The sequence below is a fragment of the Tachysurus vachellii genome, chromosome 8 (assembly GCF_030014155.1).
Source record: "Tachysurus vachellii isolate PV-2020 chromosome 8, HZAU_Pvac_v1, whole genome shotgun sequence".
NCBI classification, from domain to species: Eukaryota; Metazoa; Chordata; class Actinopteri; order Siluriformes; family Bagridae; genus Tachysurus; species Tachysurus vachellii.
The window spans coordinates 10,888,480-10,913,520 of record NC_083467.1 but is presented as its reverse complement, the minus strand read 5'-3'; the positions used below and the strand labels follow the sequence as shown (position 1 = coordinate 10,913,520).

Below are 25,041 nucleotides of genomic sequence, written 5' to 3'. Positions count from 1 at the left end.
CCTCTAATGGTTTGAAAATAAATAAGAGCCAAAGACAATGAAAAAATATATAGGAACAGGATGGATAACAAAACAGATGCTCTGGATAAGTATATCTGTCAAATGCAGTAAATGCAAAAGTAATATGCGAGCAGAAGATTGGGTAAGATGAGGCTTTTAGAAACTGAAAGTTAACTTTTTCAAAATGGTATCATAACCCACACTGTAAAGCCTGAGCTACTCTGTTCCATTATGTTTGTGACCATAATGTGCTGGATAAAAGTGCAGAGATGAGACGTCCCTCTATGAGGAAATGGTTCAGGATCTAAAGACTCAGGAGATACCAGATGCAGCGTCTCAGTAGATTTAGGAGGTAATGAGGTAGAAAATACAGAAAGGGCAGTTGTATCTAAAGTAGAAATTGCATATGTCAGTCCTGAACTTTTAGAGGGAAGAGGGAAAAGTATAAAAAAAAACACTGATACAGCATGGGGTTCAGGGTGGAAGTGAAGTGGAAGGATGAAAACTCACATTCCTTCTACTCAAAAATTGCACGATCAAAGACATTGGTTAGAAAATTCAGATTCCTCATAGGATTAGTCAGAAATAGTGTTTGGGACAGAATGAGATTTTCATGTATTTTATGTTTCACCCCAATCTGCATTCTGCCTTCACGTTGCCTTAAATATAATCATATAATTAAGAAATATTTACAGTTTAAATAACATTATTCTAAACCAAACTTTTTTACATGATACTTAATAAAATGTGATTTATTTGATTCTAAATCTGTCAGAATTCTAAATCAGTCAGAATTTCAATTTAGTAAGTCTTGCTACTCTTCTGAAACTATATGTCGAATGTTTATTGTTTAATTTGACAAATTTTGGTTTAAATTGTTTACTATTAATAATCATGTTGTTCTGTTGGCTGCTCCTTGTTTGGGTCATCTGGTGCAACCCTCCCATTTCTTCCAGATTAGAGACAGGCACTGAGAGTTAGTATTTCAGTGGCTGGGATTGCTTGGGAATCAAACCCAAGCCAGGGAAATGAGCGTGTGGAATCCTGCTACTAGACCACCAAAAGGCTGTTTCATTACTCTTAATATTAACAATAATAATTAATGGACTTTTTTAAATTATTTAGATTATTTCATAGTAAGCATGCATAAAATCTGTGTGACAATCCTTGCTGTGTTGCTCTCAAGACTTGTCTGTGAAATTGGTGTTGTTTTCTATATGTATAGTTTATTTTTTTCTATATGTATAGGCTTAGTGGTTAGCATGCTTGCCTCACACCTCTAGGGTTGAGGGTTCGGTGTTCAGGTTAACATTTCAAGTTCATGTAACAGTGAATGTTACATTATGACAGAAATGTTAAAAGTGAAAGTGAAAGTGACGTGACATACAGCTAAGTATGGTGACTCATACTCAGAATTTGTTCTCTGCGTTTAACCCATCCAAAGTGAACACACACAGCCGTGAACACACACACCGTGAACACACACCCGGAGCAGTGTGCAGCCATTTATGCTGCGGTGCCCGGGGAGCAGTTGGGGGGGTTCGGTGCCTTGCTCAAGGGCACCTCAGTCGTGACCGACCCGAGACTTGAACCCACAACTTTAGGGTTAGGAGTCAGACTCTCTAACCATTAGGCCACGACTTCCCCACCATTAATTCACCATATTTAAAACATTGTGTTGAATCAACATAATTCTACCAGCAGTTACTACAAATCAAAAAGCCTAATGCAAAATCCTGCCTTAGATTTGGTTGTTGTTGTTGTTGTTGTTGTTGTTTTTGTTGTTCCAACGCTTTGCATTGCACTTGGTGATGTAAGGCTTGTATGCAGTTGCTCTGCAAGGGAACCCCATTCCATGAAGCTCTTTATGCACTGTTCTTGTGCTAATCTGAAGTCCACACAAACTTTAGCTATTGAGTCTGCAGAAAGTTGGCAACTTCTTCGCTCTGTGTGCCTCAGCATGCACTGACCCCTCTCTGTGGTATTACGTGATCTACCACTTAGTGGCTGAGTTGCTGTTGTTCCCAGTTGATTCCACTTTGTTTTATTACCACTAACAGTTGACCATATAATATTTAGTAGTAAGGAAATTTCACAAATAGACTAATTGCACAGGTGGCAACCTATCACAGTACCTTAAATTCCTTAAAAAACCTTAAAAAAAGTACCTTAAGTACCTTAAAAAACCTCTGCATGTTGCCATGGAAGTGATTGGGACACCTGAATTCAGTCAATTGGGTGGTGTTCCAAAACTTTTGCCAACATAATATATATATTACTGAAGAGAATATGATAAGTACTGTAGTGATTTTCATCATCAGAAGATTCACCACTTTATGAAAAGTCTTTGAATAAGCATAGCTAGGATAACTTACATTTTCAGCCTTATTTCTGTGTTGTTTTTAATTAGCACCAATGCCCTGGAGGAATGTTGTTTCATTTCACTATGTACTTCGTCAGCTCTATATGGTTCAAATGACAATAAATGCTTCTTGACTTGTGACTTGACTTGACTAGCTGCAGATCTGCAGCACAGATACCTGTATACACATCAGAAACCTGAGATAAGCATTTTTTTTTTTTTTTTTTTTTTTTATGAGCTGTGAAAGGGGAAAGGTAGTTTTTTGCGTTTTGCAGATAATAGTTTTTTCTCTATATAATTTTTTATATGGAAAAGTAAAACTAATAATCCTAAACCCTTATCATATTAATCTTTAATATAGTATTATGGCTCTACTTATGCAAGGTCTTTTAATTAGATCTGTTAAGGTCAGAAACCAAGTTTCTTTTGTATGATTTTTTTTTTTCTAATAAGTACTACATAAGTAATATTTGGCAACGAAATGTGTGTATGCAACTTCATTTATATACTTCATATTTTCTTAGAAAAGATTGTTGCTATTTGATAGGAAATATTGCAATATTGTGTGTAATGTTTATTTCATACACAATAATCATTTATTATAAACTTTTTCTGAAGGGTGCTGTACATATTTGATAAAAATGATATATTTTCAGGGTTTTTAAGCCATAGATATATAAATCTATTATATATAAATAAACAAATAAAATATATTTGAAACTAACTAGGGGGGGCACAGTGGCTTAGTGGTTAGCACGTTCGCCTCACACCTCCAGGGTCGGGGTTCGATTCCCGCCTCCACCTTGTGTGTGTGGAGTTTGCATGTTCTCCCCGTGCCTCGGGGGTTTCCTCCGGGTACTCCGGTTTCCTCCCCCAGTCCAAAGACATGCATGGTAGGTTGATTGGCATCTCTGGAAAAATTGTCCGTAGTGTGTGATTGTGTGAGTGAATGAGAGAGTGTGTGTGCCCTGCGATGGGTTGGCGCTCCGTCCAGGGTGTATCCTGCCTTGGTGCCCAGTGACGCCTGAGATAGGCACAGGCTCCCCGTGACCCGAGTAGTTCGGATAAGCGGTAGAAGATGAATGAATGAATGAATGAAACTAACTAACTGTTTATATACACAATTATAAAAAATGTGTAGATTATTAATAATAAAAATGATAATGTTTGGCAAATTTCTGCAGCATAAGTGGAACTGAGCACTTTGGGATGTACTGTTATAGGATTATAGGCAAAATTCGGGTTGCTAACTGCATCACACCACAATGTCACAGATTATTTTCCCAGATAAACATTGTCTGTGTTTCCTGTAATAGAAATCCCTGTCATGGTATATTCCTTTCTTGACCTAGATGTGCAATTCACCATACACACGCTTACACTATATATAACTAAGTGCATGCCCACCAGCCAATTTCTCCCTGGGGTGACAAGCTGGGAGATTTCCTGTGTGGTTCCTATGTGCTTAGAATTGGACTACTGAACTGAAGGTTGTTAGTTCGAATCCCAGGACCAATAAGCTTCCACCGATGGGCCCTTGAGCAAGGCCCAAGTGCTCTGTTGTATAAGTAAGATGAATGTAAGTCTCTCTGGATAAAGGCGTCAGCCAAATGCCAGAAATACACCGAATGGTTTCCTCCCACTTTCCTAAATCGTGTCTCACATCCGGTTCTCAGAGTACTCAATCCGAATCCACCAATGATCAAGACTGTTTATGAAGGAATGAGTGAATAAATGTGTCCTCGTTAATCTAGTGTGAATTGTTTAATTCTGGCAACCCTTCTGGTGCGGCGCAGGATCGCGCGCTCTGCCGGCGGAAAGAAGAAGAGCAGCTGCAGCGTCTCCTCCCCCACAGCTGGATAACAGCACGAAAAAGGCTGGAAAACACACACGCACACATACACACGCACACACACGTCTCCGGAGCATCTCAGCATGCTTCTCGCTCACTGTAGCAGCACTAGCACGCAGTAACAGAGCGTGGACGTGGAGGAAAGCTGCCCAAACCTTTAGAGAACAATGAATGCGGGCTGATTTCACAGGTAAGAGACGCGTCCATGGCGATGGTACTTTGTTCAAGGCCGACCGACCGACCACCGCTTTGTGCTCGCAAATTACAAAGGCATTGTGGAGAGGAAGAGGAGGAGGATGAGGAGGAAGAATGGATCTGCAAGCTGTCGCGCGCGCACAGCAGCACAGCACCATGCTTCATGTCATAGTTAATTATTAGGGAACTTGCATTACAACAACTAACTAACTGTATTGCTTCTGTATTACGTCTATTGTCTGAAACAAGTAGAGCATCGTGGCTTTAATCCGGTGCCAAAACATACAAAGCAGCCCGTGCTTCTGTTATACTCGGTGTGTTAAAGCTTGATCAGTAATGCTGTATGTTTTGGGGGTTGTTTTGTGATCAATGCAACTTTTATCATACACGTTATTGCCTTCTTTTTCTTTACATATCAGTGGATTGTGACTGATTCTTACATGAGCACACAGAGACTACAGTTACTCTGGAGACTCAAAGTGGGCGTTGTTGCAAAAATCAGAAATGTAGCCAGGATTTAACATTCTGTCCAAGATACACGACACACAGCTGTTTTGAAAGTCAATATGTCGATACACGTTATTCATTTTTTGTGTGCATTTTCTACAAACAGGAAGCCATGGATCCAAGCAGCTTGTGTTATTAACTAAATGTCATTACACCTGAGGACATGAGCTTACATGCTGCTCCAGTCTCAGAGTTGAACCATAATAAACCTGCTGTGTAGCACATTGATTACTAGCTTTCTTAAGTACCTACTTATTCCCATGAACATTTCTTTCATAAATATAAACTTTAAGCCACACTATAAGCCACACTGTAGGACAGTTAATTGCGCCTGTTTGGTCTGACTAAATTTAGCATTTACTATATTTACTTGTCATTAGTCATTTCCAGCATTAGGCAGATGCTGTTATCCATAGCGACTTACATTATCTCATGTTTATATTACTGAGCAATTGAGGGTTAAGGGCCTTGCTCAGGGGCCCGACAGTGGCAGCTTGGTGGACCTGGGATTCGAACTCGCAACCTTCCAATTTGTAGCCAACACCTTAAACACTAGGATGCCACACAACCCCACTGATCGGTCACAATTAACCTTGACGTGACCCCTGATTAAGTATTAATATTTTACTTTATTATTTTGTCTGAAATGTAGATGTTTATTTGTTGTTGATTCTTTTGTATTCATTTTCATGTCTTAAACACTCAAACAAGTTCACTTGTTTACCCCAATGAAGCAAACGTTTGTAGATGTCGGGCAAATAAATTTTGTCTGAACAAATTGATGTTTATTTTCTAAAACATATGGCTATACTCTTGGGTTTCTGCACATGGTTTTAAGCAGACAGGAGCTTATAGATTTTTATATATTGTAGACACGTCCAGACAAGTTTACAAGGTAAAGAATTTGTGGAAGTTTGAGGAGGAAAGAGCTTTCACCATGTTTGCTTTTGATGTTTAGTTTTCTCCTGGGAGAATGTGCAGTGGAGGGAGGAACAGCAGTCATTTTTAGACAAATGCTGGGTTATTTGTCCTGTTCTGCTGTTTACTCTGCTCTAATTATTGCCACAAGCATGTTTGTGCTGGGAGCTGAGGTGAATTTTCACGGGGTCTGTCCCTGCCGATTCCTAGGTCATGGAAATCCGATAATGTTCCCTCATCAACCGGTCCATCTTTTATTATGGCCTTCTATAATCTTTTCTGTAAAACACAATGACTATATAAACTGTATATTTTTCATACGATATAATAGTGATAAGATATTAAGTTTTAATATTTTATGTTTTTTTTTTTTTTACTTATTTTGATGTCAATTTGGAATTGTTAACATCTCTCTCTACTAGAAAAGACAAATCAAGATATCGCGTATCAAAATAAAATAAAATCAAGCCCCAAAGTTTTACTGCCATGGAAACGGTAATACGGCAATAAAGTTGTTTGTGAGAAGATCATCAGTGATGAGCTGTTTTCCATTTCAGGTGACTCTCAGCTCAGATGCTGATACTGATCAGTAGAACTATACTGTCTGCATTATTTTAGCTACTGCTTTCCACATGTAAAAGAACTCAAATTAGAAGCTAGGATTCATCAGGGCATTGCAGTAGAAAGATGATTATACAACAGGGCAAACCAAGTAGTATTTAAAATGCTGAACAGTGCTTTGTTTCAGAATACATGGGATATGAATATGTCTGGTGTGATGAAATCCATAAGCATGACCTCTCATGGTTCTTTAGAGATTAGAACATTTAGCAGATACCATCTGGACTTAACGGTAGTTTAACTGTTGAATTTTTTTTAAAGCCGAAGTCATCACTGTGCTGTTTGTGGCAACACAAAATAAGTGACGCACACATCTTTGGTTCGCAAAGTTGATAGCACACAGTTGTCTAGTACATCTTTGTATGTTGTAGTGTTTAGACTTTCCTTCACTGAAATTTAAAGGGCTCAAACCTGTTTTATCCTGGTGTTACTTCTGTGGGCAATGTGGAGTCTATGAAAACATTTTTGAAAAGATCGATGTGGAAGAACTTGAGTGGCCTGCATAGAGCCATGACCTCAACCCCACTGAACACCTTTGGGAGAGACTGCAGACTAGGCATCCTCATCCGGCACCAGTCCCTGATCTCACTAATGCTCTTGTGACTGAATGTGCACAAATCCCTATAGCTATGCTCCAAAACATAGTAGAAAGCCTTCCCAGGCTTCTATAACAGTGGATAATGTCTATTGTTTTCATAGCTGTGAATGGGTCATGGACATGCAGCTCTGACGAGTGCCATTGTACATGGTGTGAAAAACACACCATTCTTAGCTGTATACTCCATTCAACAGAAAATCATTTGGTTAAAAGATGGTTGACTTGAGATTTTTATAGTCAGCTAACCTTGAACCTACTGATGTACTCTTTTGTATATTTACTTACTTTCTTTTTTATACAAGTGAATATAGTCTATACATGTATAGACTATATTCTTGTATACTTGTATACATATACTATATTCTTGTATACTTGTATACATATACTATGCGGAAGTTTTGGACCTCATCGTTGGTTTAAAGCTCTTAGCAATGAATACTGCTGTTGGTTAATTGGGGCTAAAACACAAGCCCTTGTTGAAAAGATTTTGTGTGACTGACAATTTCACTAATTTACATGATAAATATCTTCTGTCTGTAGCTTGTAGCAACATTTTTCTACCAGAGATGGCTGAAAGTTCTATTGTATTTAATGTCCTCTGTTGTGTAACCAATCTTCGTACCAAATAGCAGCCTATGAAACAGCGCACTGCTACAGAAATCAGTAAAATGACGATCTCTGCTGAAGAGTTCCAGGCGTCCCTGTGTTTGTTGGATACGAGCAGAACTGCAGTCTGTTCTGTCATCAAACTCAAAGCTTGACACCTCACACAGTCTCTGTGTGATGCTGACTTCTCTCTTTTTGTTCGATTTTCTTTCTCTGTCTAATGGGCTGTAAGGCATTAGGAGAGTGTCTGGCATGCAGCACAGGGCTCTCTGACTGAGACACAGAAATTTGAGACGATGACTACAGAGCAGCCGCTATGAGCTGCGTACCACCGCGGTAAACTTAGCCGTGCCTGCTGAAAGCCACGGCTCTCTGACTTTACACAGACTGAAAGCACTTCAATTAGAGACGCACAAAGGAAGGGTAATGGAGTCTTACTACAAACTTGTAAGCATTTGCCCTGGGTGTAATGCCAAGACACACTACAGTTCAGATTTCTGAACAAAACGTCTTCTCTAAATGTTGATTTCTTCATGCATCTTCCAGCAGGAAGTCTGCTTTTTTTTTTTTTTTTTTAACTTTTCTGTTGCTTTTTTCCTGATAACTGACTCTGATGTGGTGTATATTCTGAATGGCAGCTCTGCTCAAGTTTCTCAAGAATGTTATTTATTTGTAGTTCATTCATCTATCAATTGATTTACTGCTACGAATCAGGCCATGGTAGGTCTGAAGCCTATTTCACAAAAACACAACAATGGTATTAAACAAAACTTGCTGACCGGACTCTTTAAAAGGTTTATCACAGCCCGTCATGCAGGATTCGGTTTGACAGTGAGGAACTTTATAAAAAAAATTGAGCTAAATTTATTCTACAAATCTTCTGCTTTAGATATCTTTGATGGGGAAAAAAGGTACTTTCGTGAAATCTGATAAGGAACCTTTTGTCATATGGTTAAAAAAATGAGGTTGCAAAGGAAGGATAACATGGAAAAAAATTGTGTCTTTGTACGAGAACAGCATGCATGTTGTCAGTAATATTATGAAAACCTGATTATTATTAAGGCTCTAGATTTAGCTTTGATAAGTCTAAGAAGCTCGGGTAACTCCGGTAAGAGGCAATATAGATGAGGCAGGATGCTGAACTCTGCAGTGAGTCTGACTACAGTCATGGGAAAAAGAGAGCACACCTCCCTTTTTTTGTGTTTTATTAATCAAAGCCTAAATAATAGTTGTGCCATCCTCACCACCTCTTTTTTTTTTTTTTTTTTTTTACACCAACAGATAACCTCAGGTGGCAACAACAAAAACAAATACTACACAATTCAGTTTCAAAGTATTTAATTTTGTCCCAGAAAGTAAAACACCATTTCGAAAACCAAATGGAAAAAATTATTACATGGTGTAATTCAGTAACATGTAGAACCACCATCGGCAGCAATAAGTTGAAGTAAATGTTTCCTCTAGGAGTTTGAGTCTCTCATTGTTTTGGAGACATTTTGACCTTTTCATGATTCAGTTCATTGTTGTGTGATGGCATTTGTTTATGCACAGCTCTCTTTAGATCCTGCATCTCATTGGGGTTGGAAGCTTGACTTGGACATTCCAACACCTTACTTTTTTTTCTTCTTTGGTTATTCAGGTGTTGATTTGCTGGTGTGTTTGGGATTCTTGTCCTGTTGCATGACCCAATTTCAGCTCAGCTTAAGCTGCTGCTTATATGATCTCACATTTGATCATTATCACATCTGAAGAATATTCTGGTATAAAGTGTTTATCATTGTTTCCGTGATTACAAGTTACACAGGTCCTGTTGCTGAAAAACTACTCCAAATCCTCACCCCACCACCACACATGACCTCTGAGGCATGAGATTTTTGGGCACCGCCAAATGATAATAACTTCCACACATGCTTAATAGCCTAGTGTGCTTACTGTTATTATGGTAACTAGAGTACCTAATATGATTATTATCAATTTAACAGAAGTTATTCCAGTCTTTTTAAATCAGAAGTTTAATCCAGCAACTGCAAGGTTTATATATATATATATATATATAAAATAATCTTTTTGTAAATCAAGGCTGCAGAATCTGGCTGCACGTTTTAGTTACCCGTGACCAGTAAAACAGGAAAGAAACAGAGTCAAATCACATGAAATTCAGGAAAAATACTTTTTTTAAAAAATGTTTGCTGTTAGTCTGTTAGAGAATTATACTGTAGAACAGTCATTTGTGTGAGTGATGTTTTTTATATGCTTTATATAGTTTTTTCCTTACCCTCTATTAGGTAGCTCTATTTTACACACACACACACACACACACACACAACAGACAATTTAGAGACGAGTCTAAAACGCATGTCTGTGGACTGGTTGAGGAGGCACCCGAAGCACAGAGAACACATGCATCGACACCCGTAGGTTCAAGGAACTTGAACCTCCAGCCCTGGTGGTGTGAGCCACCATGATCTCCCTACCATCACCCATATGATAAGATTAATAAAGCTGTAAATAAATTAAGTATAATATAATAAAAGCTATGCAATTAAAAATAAAAACCTGCAAGTACTGTCAATAAAACCTATTTTTATATCTCACTTTCTCTATCAGCAGGAAGTGGTTGATACAGAGCTTTTCACCTGTACATGTGCAATCAGAACTGCTTGATCAAATTTGGTTTGTGTTCGTGTGTGTGTGTGTGTGTGGCACACACTTGGCTCCTGGCTCTAGAGTGGGAGAGTGAGCTGGGATTAGCGAGGTGAGATAGCTCACTCTGGGTTGGGACACAGTTCCCACTCTGGGCTTGAAGGGATCTAAACGCAGCATGTCTGTGTGTGTAATTATAGGCCTGGCTCTCAGCGCTGCAGTGCTGGGCAGTAGAGCTTACAGCCATTGCTCGACTGTGTGTGTTCCAGCCAGGAGGCTGCTATAATAAGCCCTCATTTTCACCTTGACACTGGTGTAGTTGGCGTATATAGTGTGCTTTGTTCAACAAAGGCTAAGTGTGTGTATCGATTAATGTGTAACACCGTGTGTGTGTGCAGTTAGTGCCTGTTCGTATGAGCATTTGGGACAAGATTTCACTCTGTTCTCAGGTACTCAACGAAAACAGTTCAAATAAAAACCGACTTGAGTGCAGAGGGTGTAGGTGTGTGATCGTGTAAGTGATAAGGGCCTAAGAATCATTCTTTTGCCATGATGACACATTAGAAAAGTAAATCCACTGTGTTTGCTAGTTCCTGGTTGTGTTTCCTTATTCCTTGGATGAGCTGTTAATATATATTTTCTTCCCAGAAATTCTAGGTGTGCTTACTAATCCAAAATGAGCTAAACCTGTAAACTGTTGGAAATGTAGAAAACAGACTGTAATTGTCAAACATTAACTACCATTTAGAATGTAGCTGTCTTCAGGTTGAACATGATCAAATCTCTTACTTGACCCTTAATAGAACAGATGCAGGTGCTATAATTTCAGTTGGATCTGACTAGCCATTTTCAGGCTAGATGATGAGAGTATTTATGATAATAACACTGTATCCAAATCCATGCGTAGACTTCTGTTGTGCTTATCCTACACAGGGTCATGAGGAACCTGGAGTCTATCCCATAAGACATGAGGCACAAGGTGGAGGACACCTTGAACAGGGTGCCAAGCCATATCAAAGCACACACGCTTTCACACACAATAGACAATTTAGCGATGGCCATCAGTCCACAACTCATGTCTTTGATCCTCTGAGGCACAGGAAGAACATTCAAACACCAGGCATTCAGGGTGGTGGTGGGTGGCAGACTTGCTATCTACTAAGTCACCTTGGTATTTTCAGATCATTCCACATGAGCGAGTGTTTCTGCTTGAGCACGTACTCATGACACACACAATGAAGTGTTGTGTGGAGGTTCTGATAATTATTTGGGAACTTCCAGAATGTTTGTTCCTGTTGTGCGAGGCTAGCCACAGATTTAGCGTATTTTGACTTGTAAGCTAGACTGTTATCAAATAGGCATTAAGCAAATCGATGAATACAGACATTTCTCTTGACGCTTTTTATTTCTGTGCTACACCAAGGCAGAGCCTGTGTTTCTGCAAGGCAGTGTGAATTTTCAGTGTTCTGACTACAAGCCATAATTTACTTATTCATTAACTTTATGTTCAGTGACTAAAGCCAGTTTAAGATAATGTGCAATAACAATGTGCAATTGCAATGTGACATTGCTCTTAAGTTTATTGCTTGTCACACAGTATGAGTTGATCCAATTAAAATTTTGGCTGAAGTCCATAGCTGACTGTGATCACATAAACTCCATATATGGTTATATTATGAAGCTCCTATAACGATGGACAGTTGTGACTGAAGTCACTGAAGTCAAATGAAATGTTCTTCCTACATCACCAACCTGTGTGCTCATGCAGAGAGCAGAGCCACATATCACAACAAGAAACATTTTTGAGGTAATTAAGATATTCTTCTTGTCAGTTAGCATGTTTGTTTTTTTCATTGCCTCTACCGTATTTGGGTAACTTTATGACGTTCTCCTTTGGGTTGCCTTTAAATGAGCATGTAACTGTATTTACACATTCGCATGTTCATTAAAAAATAAAAAATAAAAAAATGAAAAATTTCAAAATGCTTCTAACTTTGTGTAGAGCTTTGTCCTAGCTGCCCTTGAGCATGTCGTGTTGTGATCAGACTCAAGGGATTTTACTTGTTTTTTTTTTTGTTTTTTTTTGTAACCAAAAATGCTTGATTTTTCCGCAGTTAGTTTCAAAATTTGTGATACAACTTGTTTTTATTTTTGTGTGTTATGTTGTTGTTGTTTTTTTTTTTACCAGTGAAGACAGCTGAATGTGTGTTGTAAAGATGTTACATGATGCTTCTTGGCTCAAAACTTGGCTCATTTCTCTTCCAAATATCTGCAAAAAGGCTCGATTTTGTGTTCATTTGGAGAGACTGAATAATGTGTGATATTTGTCTACAACTATAAAGTCCATGCTGTAACACCAGCTTGAGTGTAGTATTAGTTTGAAATAAGGTGAACTAGTTTAGAGTAACAAAAACAGCTGTATAAGTGATTAGCATATATTCAGCTATAATGTTTTACTTTAAGATTGAATGAGGTCTAATGTAAGAAACTACTGCTCTTGAAATTATTACTATTCCTTTAATCTTTCTGAGGGTCTAAAGTGCACTGGCGGTTTATGAAACCCAAAGCATGGTTTTGAGGAGAAATGCAAGCACGCAAGGCACATTTCAGATCCTGAGTCTTTATTTGCAACAGTACATCAAAACCTCAGGCCTTAACCAGTTTTACTTTTATTTTATTCTTCTAAATGAAGCCTCAATATGACTCACATTCCATTAAATGACACTTTCTGTAATTAAGTGTGCTTTCTTTTCATGTTCTGCTGTTTCTGAAGAGGGCAATATGGCAGGAATTTAAATGCGAGTGCCGTTGTCTCTATGACGCATTTCTCCCATATCCCTGATCTGCGTTACTCCTTTTGTTTAGTGTCATTTACTTGAATGAGCACTCATACGAAGGGAAGTATTTAGCTCTGAACCTTTGCTTCATTTTTCTCAACCCTTTTATTATTTGTCTTGCCTGTGTATCATCATCGTCATCATCTTCCATCTATTCAGCAGGTTTACTACATGCACTGTCGCAAAATTGTTGAACTTCATTGAAAGCGGATCGGAAAGCTTGATGAATTGCCACATGTTAATTACAGTTGTGCACATTTCAGCTCAGACAATCAAAACGATTAGCACTTCTGCAGAAGAGACAAACGTTGGAGGGAAAAGCACTGAGCACAGCTTCATGAGACATTTGTTACTGAGTGTCAGGTTATCTTGGGATGTGTGTTTTTTATATTTAGTCGATGTATGTGTGTACTTTTCTCTAGCGTTATGGTGTCAGCTGAACAGGGCAAGGCAAATGCTGCAACGTATTCAATAATTGCAACCACACGATTAGGCATTTTCAGTTGTATGCAACCACAGGTTTGGTTGGTTGTTATGAGAGAATGTTTTATAGACTGTAACTGCGTTTTCTATCAAATCTCTACACAAGACTTGTCTGTTCCATTAGCCCGGCTTTATCTTATCGAACACACAGTAATTTTGTTTCCTTCCAGCGTTCACTGGAATGCTATAAGTTCCTTCCTTTTCTCTCTCTTGTGAGCTTTTCTGCTTATTTCCATGCCTTCCACATAAAGCTGCTTCACTAATCGACTGAAACATCTCGCAGCATTGACATAAAAATTTAGCTTGGCATTAAACCTCATTTATGAGGGCTTGCTGCAGAGGTTCATGTATATTTCATACTCCGGATAGAAGATAACATCAGTTTAGCTGTCATGCTTTTATTTGTCATGCAGCACTTCAATTGGAGGAAAGAACAGACAGATAAGCGCATGCACCTTATTTCACTGTTTGAATATGACTGTAATTTTAATATACAACAAAATCTTTATGTTTAGTATTCTACATTCTGCTTTACCTTAAAAATTAATAAAAAATAGTCACACTCACCAGACCTTTTGGATAAGTGTCCACCCTTGCCTTAAAAGAAAATTTCTATTCTCCTAAAGATTGAATTCCATTCATGGCTTATTAACATTTTAGGGCATTTTTTATGCCTTAGCATTTGCAAGTGTGTGTATAAATGTATTCAAAAATAAAAGGAATCTTCATGTGAAGGCTGTGGGCAATTATGAAATTGAAACCAAACCAAACCCTTCTACACAACCAGTAAAAAGTCTACTTTTAGCCTGTAGTGTTTAGTTAAGTACTCTGATATGGAGCTGGATCATTTTCTTGGGATCTATTATATTTTGCCTGGGGCTCATTTTAAGAGGCAAACCCAGGTATAATAATCATATAATTATATTGTCTATCTCGCGCTACCTTTGGAGAGTTCTGTCTAATTGCCTCATAAAAGCTCACAGGATGTTTACGGCCATTGTTTTCAATCTCAGCGGACTGGTAGGACTGATATGATGTGCGCATCATATATAAGCTTCACCACCTTTTATTCCGCATCAAAACGAAAAACCAGTACGTGCTTATGTCCTCATAAGCCAATCGCTATCTTGTCAAATTATTCAGCCTCTTAAACATTTGTTATGGCTTAAATCGTGGCCGTCTGATGCGTGCGTAAGCATTAGAAATTGATCTGTTTTTTGGGCTGGAGTTTTCACATTCTGCCAGTGTTTACCTCCATAAATTATTCCATTTACTGTTGGAGAGAAATCAGACCAAAAGGGATGAATAATGGATGTGCTGAAATGGGCTCGTTGCTAATGGAGGTGTGAATTCAGCCTTGGAGCTGATAACTTTCACAAGCTCCTGCTCTCCCACCCTCCAAACAGTCACCGCCACTTCATCCCACTAGTTTTATTTTCACGTCCTCTTTTCTTCCCCCTCTCTCTAACGCACTGGGAAGTTCCTCAGAGACACCTTTTTCACTAGGCTACTTAAAACGGCTCCGCTGCAGCTTTGCTTTCCCTCCGGCCTGATCTTAGTCTCTTCTGCTTACTGTCTCTGACTCTGGCATACATTCTATGCAGCGGTTTTTTTTCATTTAACATTTTATTCGAGCGGATTAAGAGGTTGTGCATCTGCTATGTGTTAAATGGGTTTGTTGTGTGTTGACGTGCTTGGGGAGTCCCTCTCTGCTCTCAACAGGCTGCATGGCCTCATTACTTACAGAAGGGTGGCTCTCTGGTAGAAATAACACAAACTAAGAGGAGAGGAAATTCCTCAGAGGAAATGGCCAGGAAATCATTTTAAAGAGGAAGAATAATGCAGGGCTGTGATGTTGTTCAGGGGGTTTCTAAATGTACTGTATGTTATTAAAGCAGAGTAATGGAGAAGCTAGTTGTCTTTGCGACCCTCTACAACCTCTGTTAGTGTACCATTTACGAGAATATGCCCCTATTTCCCAGTCTGGTCATGAAATAGAGAGCACCATCTGTGGTCATTTTCAAGGTTGCCCAAAAGGACACCTTTTATCTCTTTTGTTTTTTCTCTTGATGCTATATCGGCTGCCAGCCGAAAGATTGACTTTGAAGACAGCAAAAGCATTTTTATTTAAAAATAAATAAGTAAAATGGAAAATGTAAGAACAAATATACATGATATGAAGACGAGTAGAGTACAGACCTTATTTTAACTTAGCAATTCTGTTTTAACACTAAAAATAAAGCTGTACATCTGTATGGATGATCGTGTAATGTAATGTATGCATGTCGTAGTGTGAGAGTTGTGTTCTTTGTGTGAACGACTTGCATAACGATCAGGAACCGCCTCGACGAATGAAATGTGGAGCCTTCTTCCTCTTTCTTCTTCTAGTTACATAAATAATGGAGTAGTAGCCTCTCACAGTCTCTTTTCTCTTCTGTTCTTGCAGCACTCCTGCTGCTTGTCACATCTTTTTCACACGTGTGTGTGTGCTCGTGTGTGCCTGTGTGTGTGTGCGTGCGTGTGTGAGAACCTACCCTTTCGTAATGAAATGTGTAAACCAGGAAATCCGTCAGATCACTGGAGAGTGTCTATTTGTAAAAAAAGAAAAAGGGAAAGAAATAATTATATTTATATAATTATATTTCACAGTTCTATTGGAAGAAGGCTAAAACAAAGCAGGTTTCTTTTTAATAGGACACAACTTCAAAGTATGATTTTTAAATCTTAACAATTAAATAAAAAAAAAAACAGATGATTTTTTTTTTCGGTTCCTTTCTGGTCATTTTGTTGCTAAAGGAAAAGTAAAAGACCATACAGTAATCAAAGTTAATTTAATTTAAACAAGAGCACTTTGTATTGCTTGGGATTGATATGTTCATGTATTCTAGTTGACTACTTGAACCTGGGCAAAGGAAATAAAAACAGGTCGAGGGGAAAAAATGTTAGAATTGATTTGCAATGATTTGCTAAATGTGAATTATTTGTGTTATTTTTATTTATGTTTTATAACTGAATGATCCGGGAAAAAAAAAATCAATCTAGACCTTGTGGGCTTATTAATGTGATTTTAAATAGAATTGAATTACTGAGCTTATTTACAGGCTTTTGGATCTTTATAGTGATCTTTCAGCACGGTTTATTGCTAAGCTGAACCTCCAACATTCTAATTATGTTTATCCTCGCTTTCAGAAAATAGCTGTAATTTTTGTAATAGATTTGAGTTTGCTTTACAAGAAGCAGATCCATTGTTTTTGTCTTCCTTTTTTGTCATGAAGCTTACCTTTTGAACTACCTACACCTTTTCCCTAAGGGAATTTTTTCTCTCTCGCGCTGCCCACCTTGCCATCTGTGGCTTTCATTTTATTAGTCACTGAAATGGAAAATCCTTCACCACCTGTGCATAGCCACTCTCTCCCACCAATGACACACATGCGGCAAGAAAGACACTTAATGATCGGGTTTCTTTGTTTAATCCTTACCGATTAGAATTTGGATAAAGCTCCAAAGAACTAGTTACAGCTTGTTGAGCACACACTGCTCTGCTGGTACAAAGGTCCCAACGTCTACAATCTGTGTAATAGACACTAGCCATGCCTGAAGTTATTCATGTTTAATAGAAATTTCATTGAGTATTCTTGTTACCTGAGCAAAATTAATAAATGATTAATTCTGTGCCGTCATTTATTTATTGTTCACATTGCAACTGTCACTTTTATCTATCGAGGTTTGACTGGTGCATTGAACTGGTGACATTGTTTATCCTTATATATTTGAGGTAATTGTTTTCAATATTTAAGAGATGTGCTTGAACATATATCGCCATATCTGATATTTAGATAAAAGTTCAGCTGTGTTTTTAAGAAGAATTGTTTATTCCAGCTCGTGCGGTGTACAAGTGAGAGACTGTTGGTTTTCACACTGGGCACATTTGCTGTAGTCCAAATCTGAGTGTGATTCTATCGCATGCTGGTTCATATGCATTCAGTTTAGATTTGCATGGAGAACACAACATAACACCTTATTTATTTATTTACTTATTGAATTGTTCTAGTGTTATTATATGCATTAAGGCATCTTATCTCTTCTGTCACGCAACATTCCCCTGTTCCTTTTCTATTATGGGAACCAATGATGTCATCATCAGATAAAATGCACACCTAGGTCTCTGTACTTCAAGAACAAGCGTGGACTCGAGCACAAGTTGCGTTCACATTCCCTTACACCACCTCCTTCAGGTAAAGCCTTGGGTTGAGTACCAGAGTACTCATTCACATGACAGCTTTATCCGTGTGTAATGCTGTCTGCAGCCCTGTGTAGATAATGTTACACATCTAAAAGCAAATACAAAGTAAAAGCTTTGTAAAGCAAATAGTACAAAAGCAAATACAAGTAAAAGCAAATACAAAGCTATTGTGTCAACTTTATTTTATTTATAGTTTAAAACCTAACTGGTGCAAATGTGGAAAAAAATTTTTTTATTACAGTTTATTAAATATGCATGCAAGGCTTATTAAATATTCACTAATGTGCATAATGCAAAAGGCTTTTTTTAACAAATGGCTTTAATCAGGATGATTTATCATTTTTTTTGACAATAGTATCACAAATCAGTCTATCAAATATTGACACATGTTTACTAACATGTATGCTGTATATATTTGCGTAGTTTTAGGGATTATGTTTGTCTAACATCTGATGCCACAATCATCTATGGCTAGGAATTTAAATCATTAAGTGGAATGAAAAAACGAAATATAAATTTAAAAAAAAATAAAAAAATTAGGACATTGGACTATTTTGTCTAATACCAGGCCTTAAATTACTTTGTGCGTGCGTGCGTGCGTGCGTGCGTGCGTGCGTGCGTGTTCAATTAAATTCTCTGTGCAGGTCTATGGATGAAATCATTCATTAAAGTTTTAATTTTAATAATGTTTTCATTACAAAAATTTCAATATGCAGTGGTTCATCGTGTGTCTCAGCCAATCGTGCGTCACCAATGACCACACTGGTTCAAATGGGGTAAAAATGAAATGACAGTCATTCTAAATGAATTAGTGTCATATAATTCTTGTAATTTTAACACTAAACTTAAAATATACTTAGGTAATTTTAATACAATTTATGTTCTACCAGTAGCTATAGCAGTACTGCAGTACATCTCACCTGAACATTACATTACATTTACAGCATTTGGCAGATGCCCTTATCCAGAGCGACTTGCATTATCTCATTTTTTTATACAGCTGAGCAGTTGAGGGTTAAGGGCCTTGCTCAGGGGCCCAACAGTGGCAGCTCGGTGGACCTGGGATCGAACTTCCAACCTTCCGATTGGTAGCCCAACACCTTAACCACTAGGCTACCACATGCCACATAAACACATCTTAAGTGTAACTATTAGCACCCACCCACCAACCATGACCACAACAACCCCTTACCCCTAACCCCCTAACAGTGGATGGATCACTCAGCGTATCACGAGCAAGCAACAAAGATGCTGAAATAGTTCTGTGAAATTGTTTTTGTTTGTTGTACTGTTTGTTTTTTCTTTTTCTTTTTTTCTTCTGTGGTTCTGTCTATCATTTGACACCCAGAACAGATGTAGATGACTGAAAGCCTTTGTATAGACATTTATATTAACTGAAGGTTTTTTAATGGGGTCAATATGTTTTTACAGTTCCTGACTGGATCCGTTTTGTTTTTCAGAGCCTGGCTGGATTACAAAGGAATGGCATCAAGCCAATAGGAAATCAGCTGAGGTGAGAATTGTGCCCCACTGTCCTGTTCTTCATTACATCCTGTTCTTGTCACCTCTGTTTCCTGCCTCTATTTTGATATTTGTGCACGTGGCATGCTCGTGCAAGCCAGGAAATGGCTTTTTCAGCTATTCTGAAATAGATAAAGAAGTTGAGAGAGTGAGAGTGCACACTGACATAAAGAACAGAGATCAAGGCTAAGCATTGATCAGTAATGGCTTGTTTTCTATAGAAATGTTACTGTTTTGAATAAAACTGTCAGTTACGATCCAGAATAAATCTACATGTGTGAACCCATCACATTATAAGAAACTCAGTAATGTTTTAACAAAAAGACACTGACTCCTCCATGACCTTCAGTCAGTTCTCATGTCTTTATTCAAGGTATATACAGTCTCCTCTGGAAGTATGTGCTTTGTGCTATACACTGAATGCATCTGAGTTTGTGATCGAAAGATGAATTTAGGACCATAGATCTAAATTTTAGCTTTCAGTTCCTGATATTCACATCTAGATAAGATAAACGTCTTCCAGCATGGCACCTTCGCTTCGAACACATCCATTTTTCAAGCGATTAGAAATATTGGAAATTGTGATTGACAGGTGTATCGTGTTGCCCAGGTGTGCTCTGTTAGACTGATCGAGACACGGACTCATTTAAAGGTGGAATTAGTGTGTCCTGTTAAAAAAAGAGTCACGTGTAAGATTAATGTTAGTCATTATTAAATTATGGAATCTGTCATTGTCTCCGATGAGAAAACAGATTATGCATTGCTATTCTTGTTACTTATGAATATGTGTATCACCCGAACGAAATTATGAACAAAAAAGCCATTCTCAGTGTTTTAATGTGATTAACAGCACTTGATTCTTTTTTTTTTTTTTTTGATACTTTTTTCCTCAGGCCTTCTTCTGAGCTCTCTCCTGTTAGGAACAGGGCTGCTGAGAAATGAAGGCCAGCATGAAGCAGTGGCGGTTGGCGCTTGGGCTCATGCTCACCTGGGCGCTGCTCTTCCTTGCCCTTTTCTCGTACTTCATGGAGTCACGTGTGGATGAAGCCATGGCTCTCTCACACGCCGATACACGCCGCCTCACCTCTGTGCAGGGCAACACTCGCAGCGTGGTGATGATCTCTCGCCAGGCTTTGCCTGTCACTTCAGCATCCACAACCTCCAGAGCTCAAAAGGAGCAGATGCCCGACAGCGAGCAGGACACCTACGTTTACCCAGATGCCCATAACCTAGCAACATGGTCTGTGAGCTCACGGTCAGGCACTGAAACCCATATTCAGGGAAAACAGGAAAGCAATCAAACCAATGAACTGCTGGAAGAGGAGGATGAGGAAGAGGGAATGATTGATGAGGAGGCCAAGAGCAGAACAGAAACCAACAGCTGGTTTGACTCCAATCCAGAGGAGTTCTACCCCTCCAAGTCAAAGTCAGTGGTGCAGCGTTTATGGCAGGGCAGTGCCTCCGTGGACATGCTCAGTCCGCGCTTACAGAAGGCAGTAAAAGACTACATGAGCACTAATAAACACGGAGTGTCCTACAGGGGGCGGCGAAGTGCTCGGGTAAGTAAGAAACGCCTTCTGTGTGAGATGAAGAGGAAGGTCAAAGTGATGACAGTGGATGGAGAAGAGCTACCATTCTCTTCACTGGGCTGGCAGAAGATTGTACCTCCTTTGCCTCTTGAGCGCCTCTATGGCAAAGGGTTCCGCTCCTGTGCTGTCGTCACTTCAGCTGGTGCCATCCTCCACTCTGGCCTGGGAAAGGAGATTGGTGAGTAGACACATGTCTTAGAATTAATGTCATAACCCTACTGCTATCTAATATCTATGTATCTGGTAACATTTGGTTTGTTTGTGTTACTTACTGACTTTGGCCCTTTTCACATTTACAGATATTTCTGAGAACATTTTTTTAGTGCACATGACAACACAGAGATTTAGAGATATCAATAGCTGTGTAATGAGTGATAGAAAATGTTGAAAATAACTCGAACATGCTCAAAAGCTTATACACTGATCTTCACTAACTGTCAGTGTCATGGTTGGACAAACACAGGGTTTATATCTGTGACCTGTGATGAAATATTCACTCATAGAATGGTTTGTAGTTCCAGAGTTCAGGAGCAGCACAGCATGTATCCTATTCAGGTATTTTAGCACAAGGGTGTGATATTAAAACAAAGTAAAATTACATTGCAAAATTAACAACCTCATCATCAAGCATGATTTAAAAAGAAGAATTCCTAATGCTTTCGTGATATTCGCAAAATCGCAGTGGGCACATGCAGGTTTATACTGTAACCTCAGCAGCTTTTAAACATGCATTTTCCCATTTACATGAAAATAGTGAAAATAGCACAACTATCTGCACTTAGTGTTGGATTGTTCAATTTTCACTGACCAAATTTTCAGCTTTTGTGTGTCTGAGTGGCCAAAATGGATAAAAAAAAAAAAACCTGAGAAATTGAGAAATTTCCATGTGTGTGTGGTCTTATTGACTGACTCACATAAGTACTGAATTTGTTTACTGAATTGCTTACATGCTAACTTACTGATTGTCTACCCTTATATATTGAATTATGTACATATGTTTACATTCTTGTAAATATATCTACATGTTGAATGTCTGACCTTCTGAATCCTGACTGAATTACTGGAGTACTGACTTAATGATCGACTGATTTATTGACTTTCTGGATGTTTTGACGCTTTCTGTCTTACTGAATTAAATACTATGTACTCACATACTTACTACTTATTTACTTAGTGAAGTACAAAGTTATTCCTTTACATGCACACTGACTTTCTGAGAATTATTACTCCGTATAGAAGTCAACGTTCTGGTGTCATGACAGCCTGAGAGAAACAGAGGAAATGGTGCATATCCTTGCTTGTTAGTTCTGCTGCCATTTCATAAACACTGGTGTGTCTGAGGAGTCTTGTGAAGGGGATGTGTGGTGTGTCTGTTTATTAAGAGGTCTTGTGAAGAGGATGATGCAATGAGAAGGCCTTTTTTTTCCCAGGTCAGGTTAGCAAACAGTGTTGATGTACATAAATGGTGCAAACTAGCATGCAGGCTTTGGGTATTCAGAAGAGCTTCAGTAAAAAAATAAATAAATAAATAAATTTCCTGTTTTGAAGGAAATGTTTTGGACATTGTGAGCAACTCTTTTCTGGTATGTAGACATTTTAAAATGGCGATTGTATACGGTGATTTTTTAGGCTCTTGACACTAAAGTGGCAATGTATCATAGCTGCCCCTGTGTTGTTCTTCCTAACAAACGATAATAAACTAATTTCTAATGTATAATAAATAAAATGATAAAAAAGAATATTACATATATTAGAAACACTATTAATACTAGGTAGAGCCTCCTATTTCTCTAAAAACAAGAGATTTTGCTCCATGTTGACACGATCGCATCACACAATTCCTGCAGATTTTTCAGGTACACTTTTATTGCTCCTCCATTTTACCACATCTCCCCCATTTTACCACATCTCCCCCATTTTACCACATCTCAAAGGAGTCCTACTGGATTTAGATCCATTTGAAAGGGAAGGTCCCTGAACTCACTGCCATGTTCATGAAACCAGACTGAGAAGTGGAAGTAGCCATTAGAAAATGGTAAACTGTGGTCATGAAGGGATGCACACAGACAGCAACAGTACTCAATTACACTGACTGACGTGTCCATTGTCAAAGCTTTGTCTAGATGGAAGGTCCAATCTTGTCACAAATATAACTTCCTGTGAAACATGAAACCGTAAATCAGTCCAACATACTGCAACTGGACACTTTAAGGACAATCTTTAAAAAAAACCATACACATTTATGTATATGTATATTTATGCATGTGTATATACATTATTTCTCCACTTATATTTTCATATTATATATTTTTTTATATAGTTTTTATATAGTTTATACTTTTGGTTTTAGTTTATTTTTTTTTTTATCCTACAGTGCATTACCTTTTTTCATGCTTATATACCGGACAGTTGCAAAAAGCATTTCACTGCATGTCATACCCTGTATGTATGTGTATGTGACAAATAAAATTTGATTTGATTTCACTCTCAGCATGAGTCTAAGGCAATGTTTCAGAAGCTTTTGATAAACTAGTGACCACAAGGATTTTGTTGCCTACATCAGCCTCGTCTCTGTAATCTGAAGATGCAAACATCATCATGTACCAAACCTGCTGAGGCTGAACTAGTACTGTGTGGCTAAGAGAAAGTCCTGCAAGTTTCTATCAGATGTTTTTAGTTATCTTTCTGTAGAAGCAGGGAGGGAGAGAAACTGTAGTTCTGTCTTACTGACCTGTTTTCTGCTCTGAATTTGGCTTTGCTCTTGTTCAACCCCTTAGTTTAGCGTTTCAGATTGTGGGATCCTCGTGCCCTTTGCTATTATCCCGGGGCCTTTGGGCGCATGGTGCCAGCTTTGGCACCCACCGTAGCAGAGTAAAATTTCAGTGGGCAGTGGAAGTGAAATTGTTTCCATGACGACGGCCCAACTCTCTTTGTTCCTTAGATGGGTAGTGTGCAGTTTCAGGAGTCCGTCTATGTTGATATTAGAACTTCATCTCGCCAATTTACATAAAGAGATGAAGGTAAATGTCTGTCATGAAGTCACAACATATACTTTGTGTAGCAAGTTTGTTTGAGGTGTGCAATGTGTGTCTTTCTATGAGTAACTGCAACATTTGCACACCATTTTCTGTATGCTAATCAAGTCTATTTCAAATACACATTCTAATACCGGTCCTGAATATATTCATGAAGAACTGATAGGCCTGCAGTTCTCTTAAGCCTATTAGACCTGCTCACGTCTTAAAATAATTCCCTTGCTATGCTTAGCCTTCCCTCCTCCTTTCTGCTTAAAGCACTTAAGAACAATCAGTAAAGCCAAAGCCAGCCAAAGCACAGCCAGGAGTAGACATAAGGGCCTCCAATGAGGACACAGTTACATAGCAGGAGAAACACTGAATCTAAAGCATCTTTGTGTAGACCGATAAACTGTACAACAGTCTAGTTCAGTAATGTGTTATTGGCAGTGATTGTAATCAGTATTAGCCCCGGTATCCACAAGCATTAGCACTTAGCATCATATCCTCAGGAAAAAAGGTCTTGTTCTGCCACCTTGTGGTCATCAATCTGTGTTGGGACCAATTTAACAGCATTGCCGTTAAATATCACTTATCAATATTAACGTTTTTTTGCTTTTGTCAGAAAAAAAAGCCAGTCAATATGTCCACCTCTGAGAAGAGAAACTTTGTTTGTAATGAACTTCTTAAATCTCTCACATTACACCAGTACATCTGCAAGTTACACAACACTCCTGTACTCCTGCTGTCAAATAAAAAAAAATAAAAAAAGTACATAATAGCACAGTCATTCTCTGTTCACCCTGAAAAAAATATACCATTTTCAGCCATTGTGCAGCTGTTGGTCTGCATATACAGTCGGGTCAGCGAGTCTTTTGACAGTTGCCCAATTTTTGTAATCTTGACACACAATGGATTTAAAATGAAACAATTGAGATGTGATTGAAGTAAAGACTTTCAGCTTTAATTCAATGGATTTACAAACATATCGCATTAACAGTTTAGGAATTGCAGCTATTTTTACATGATCCCATAATGACGCAGCCTTTTCC

The 25,041-nt window shown here is 38.4% G+C and overlaps 1 protein-coding gene across 1 annotated transcript in view; it reads left to right on the top strand.

Moving 5' to 3' along the window:
• Positions 1-4,249: 4,249 nt before the first annotated feature.
• st6gal2a (ST6 beta-galactosamide alpha-2,6-sialyltranferase 2a) overlaps positions 4,250-25,041 on the top strand; it is a 32,296-nt gene continuing 11,504 nt past the window's right edge. Inside the window, exons 1-3 of the mRNA XM_060876236.1 lie at positions 4,250-4,404; positions 19,326-19,378; positions 20,280-21,153. Coding sequence (XP_060732219.1) covers positions 20,325-21,153 — 829 coding nt within the window. The 5' untranslated portion in view covers positions 4,250-4,404; positions 19,326-19,378; positions 20,280-20,324. The remainder of the gene's footprint in view (positions 4,405-19,325; positions 19,379-20,279; positions 21,154-25,041) is intronic.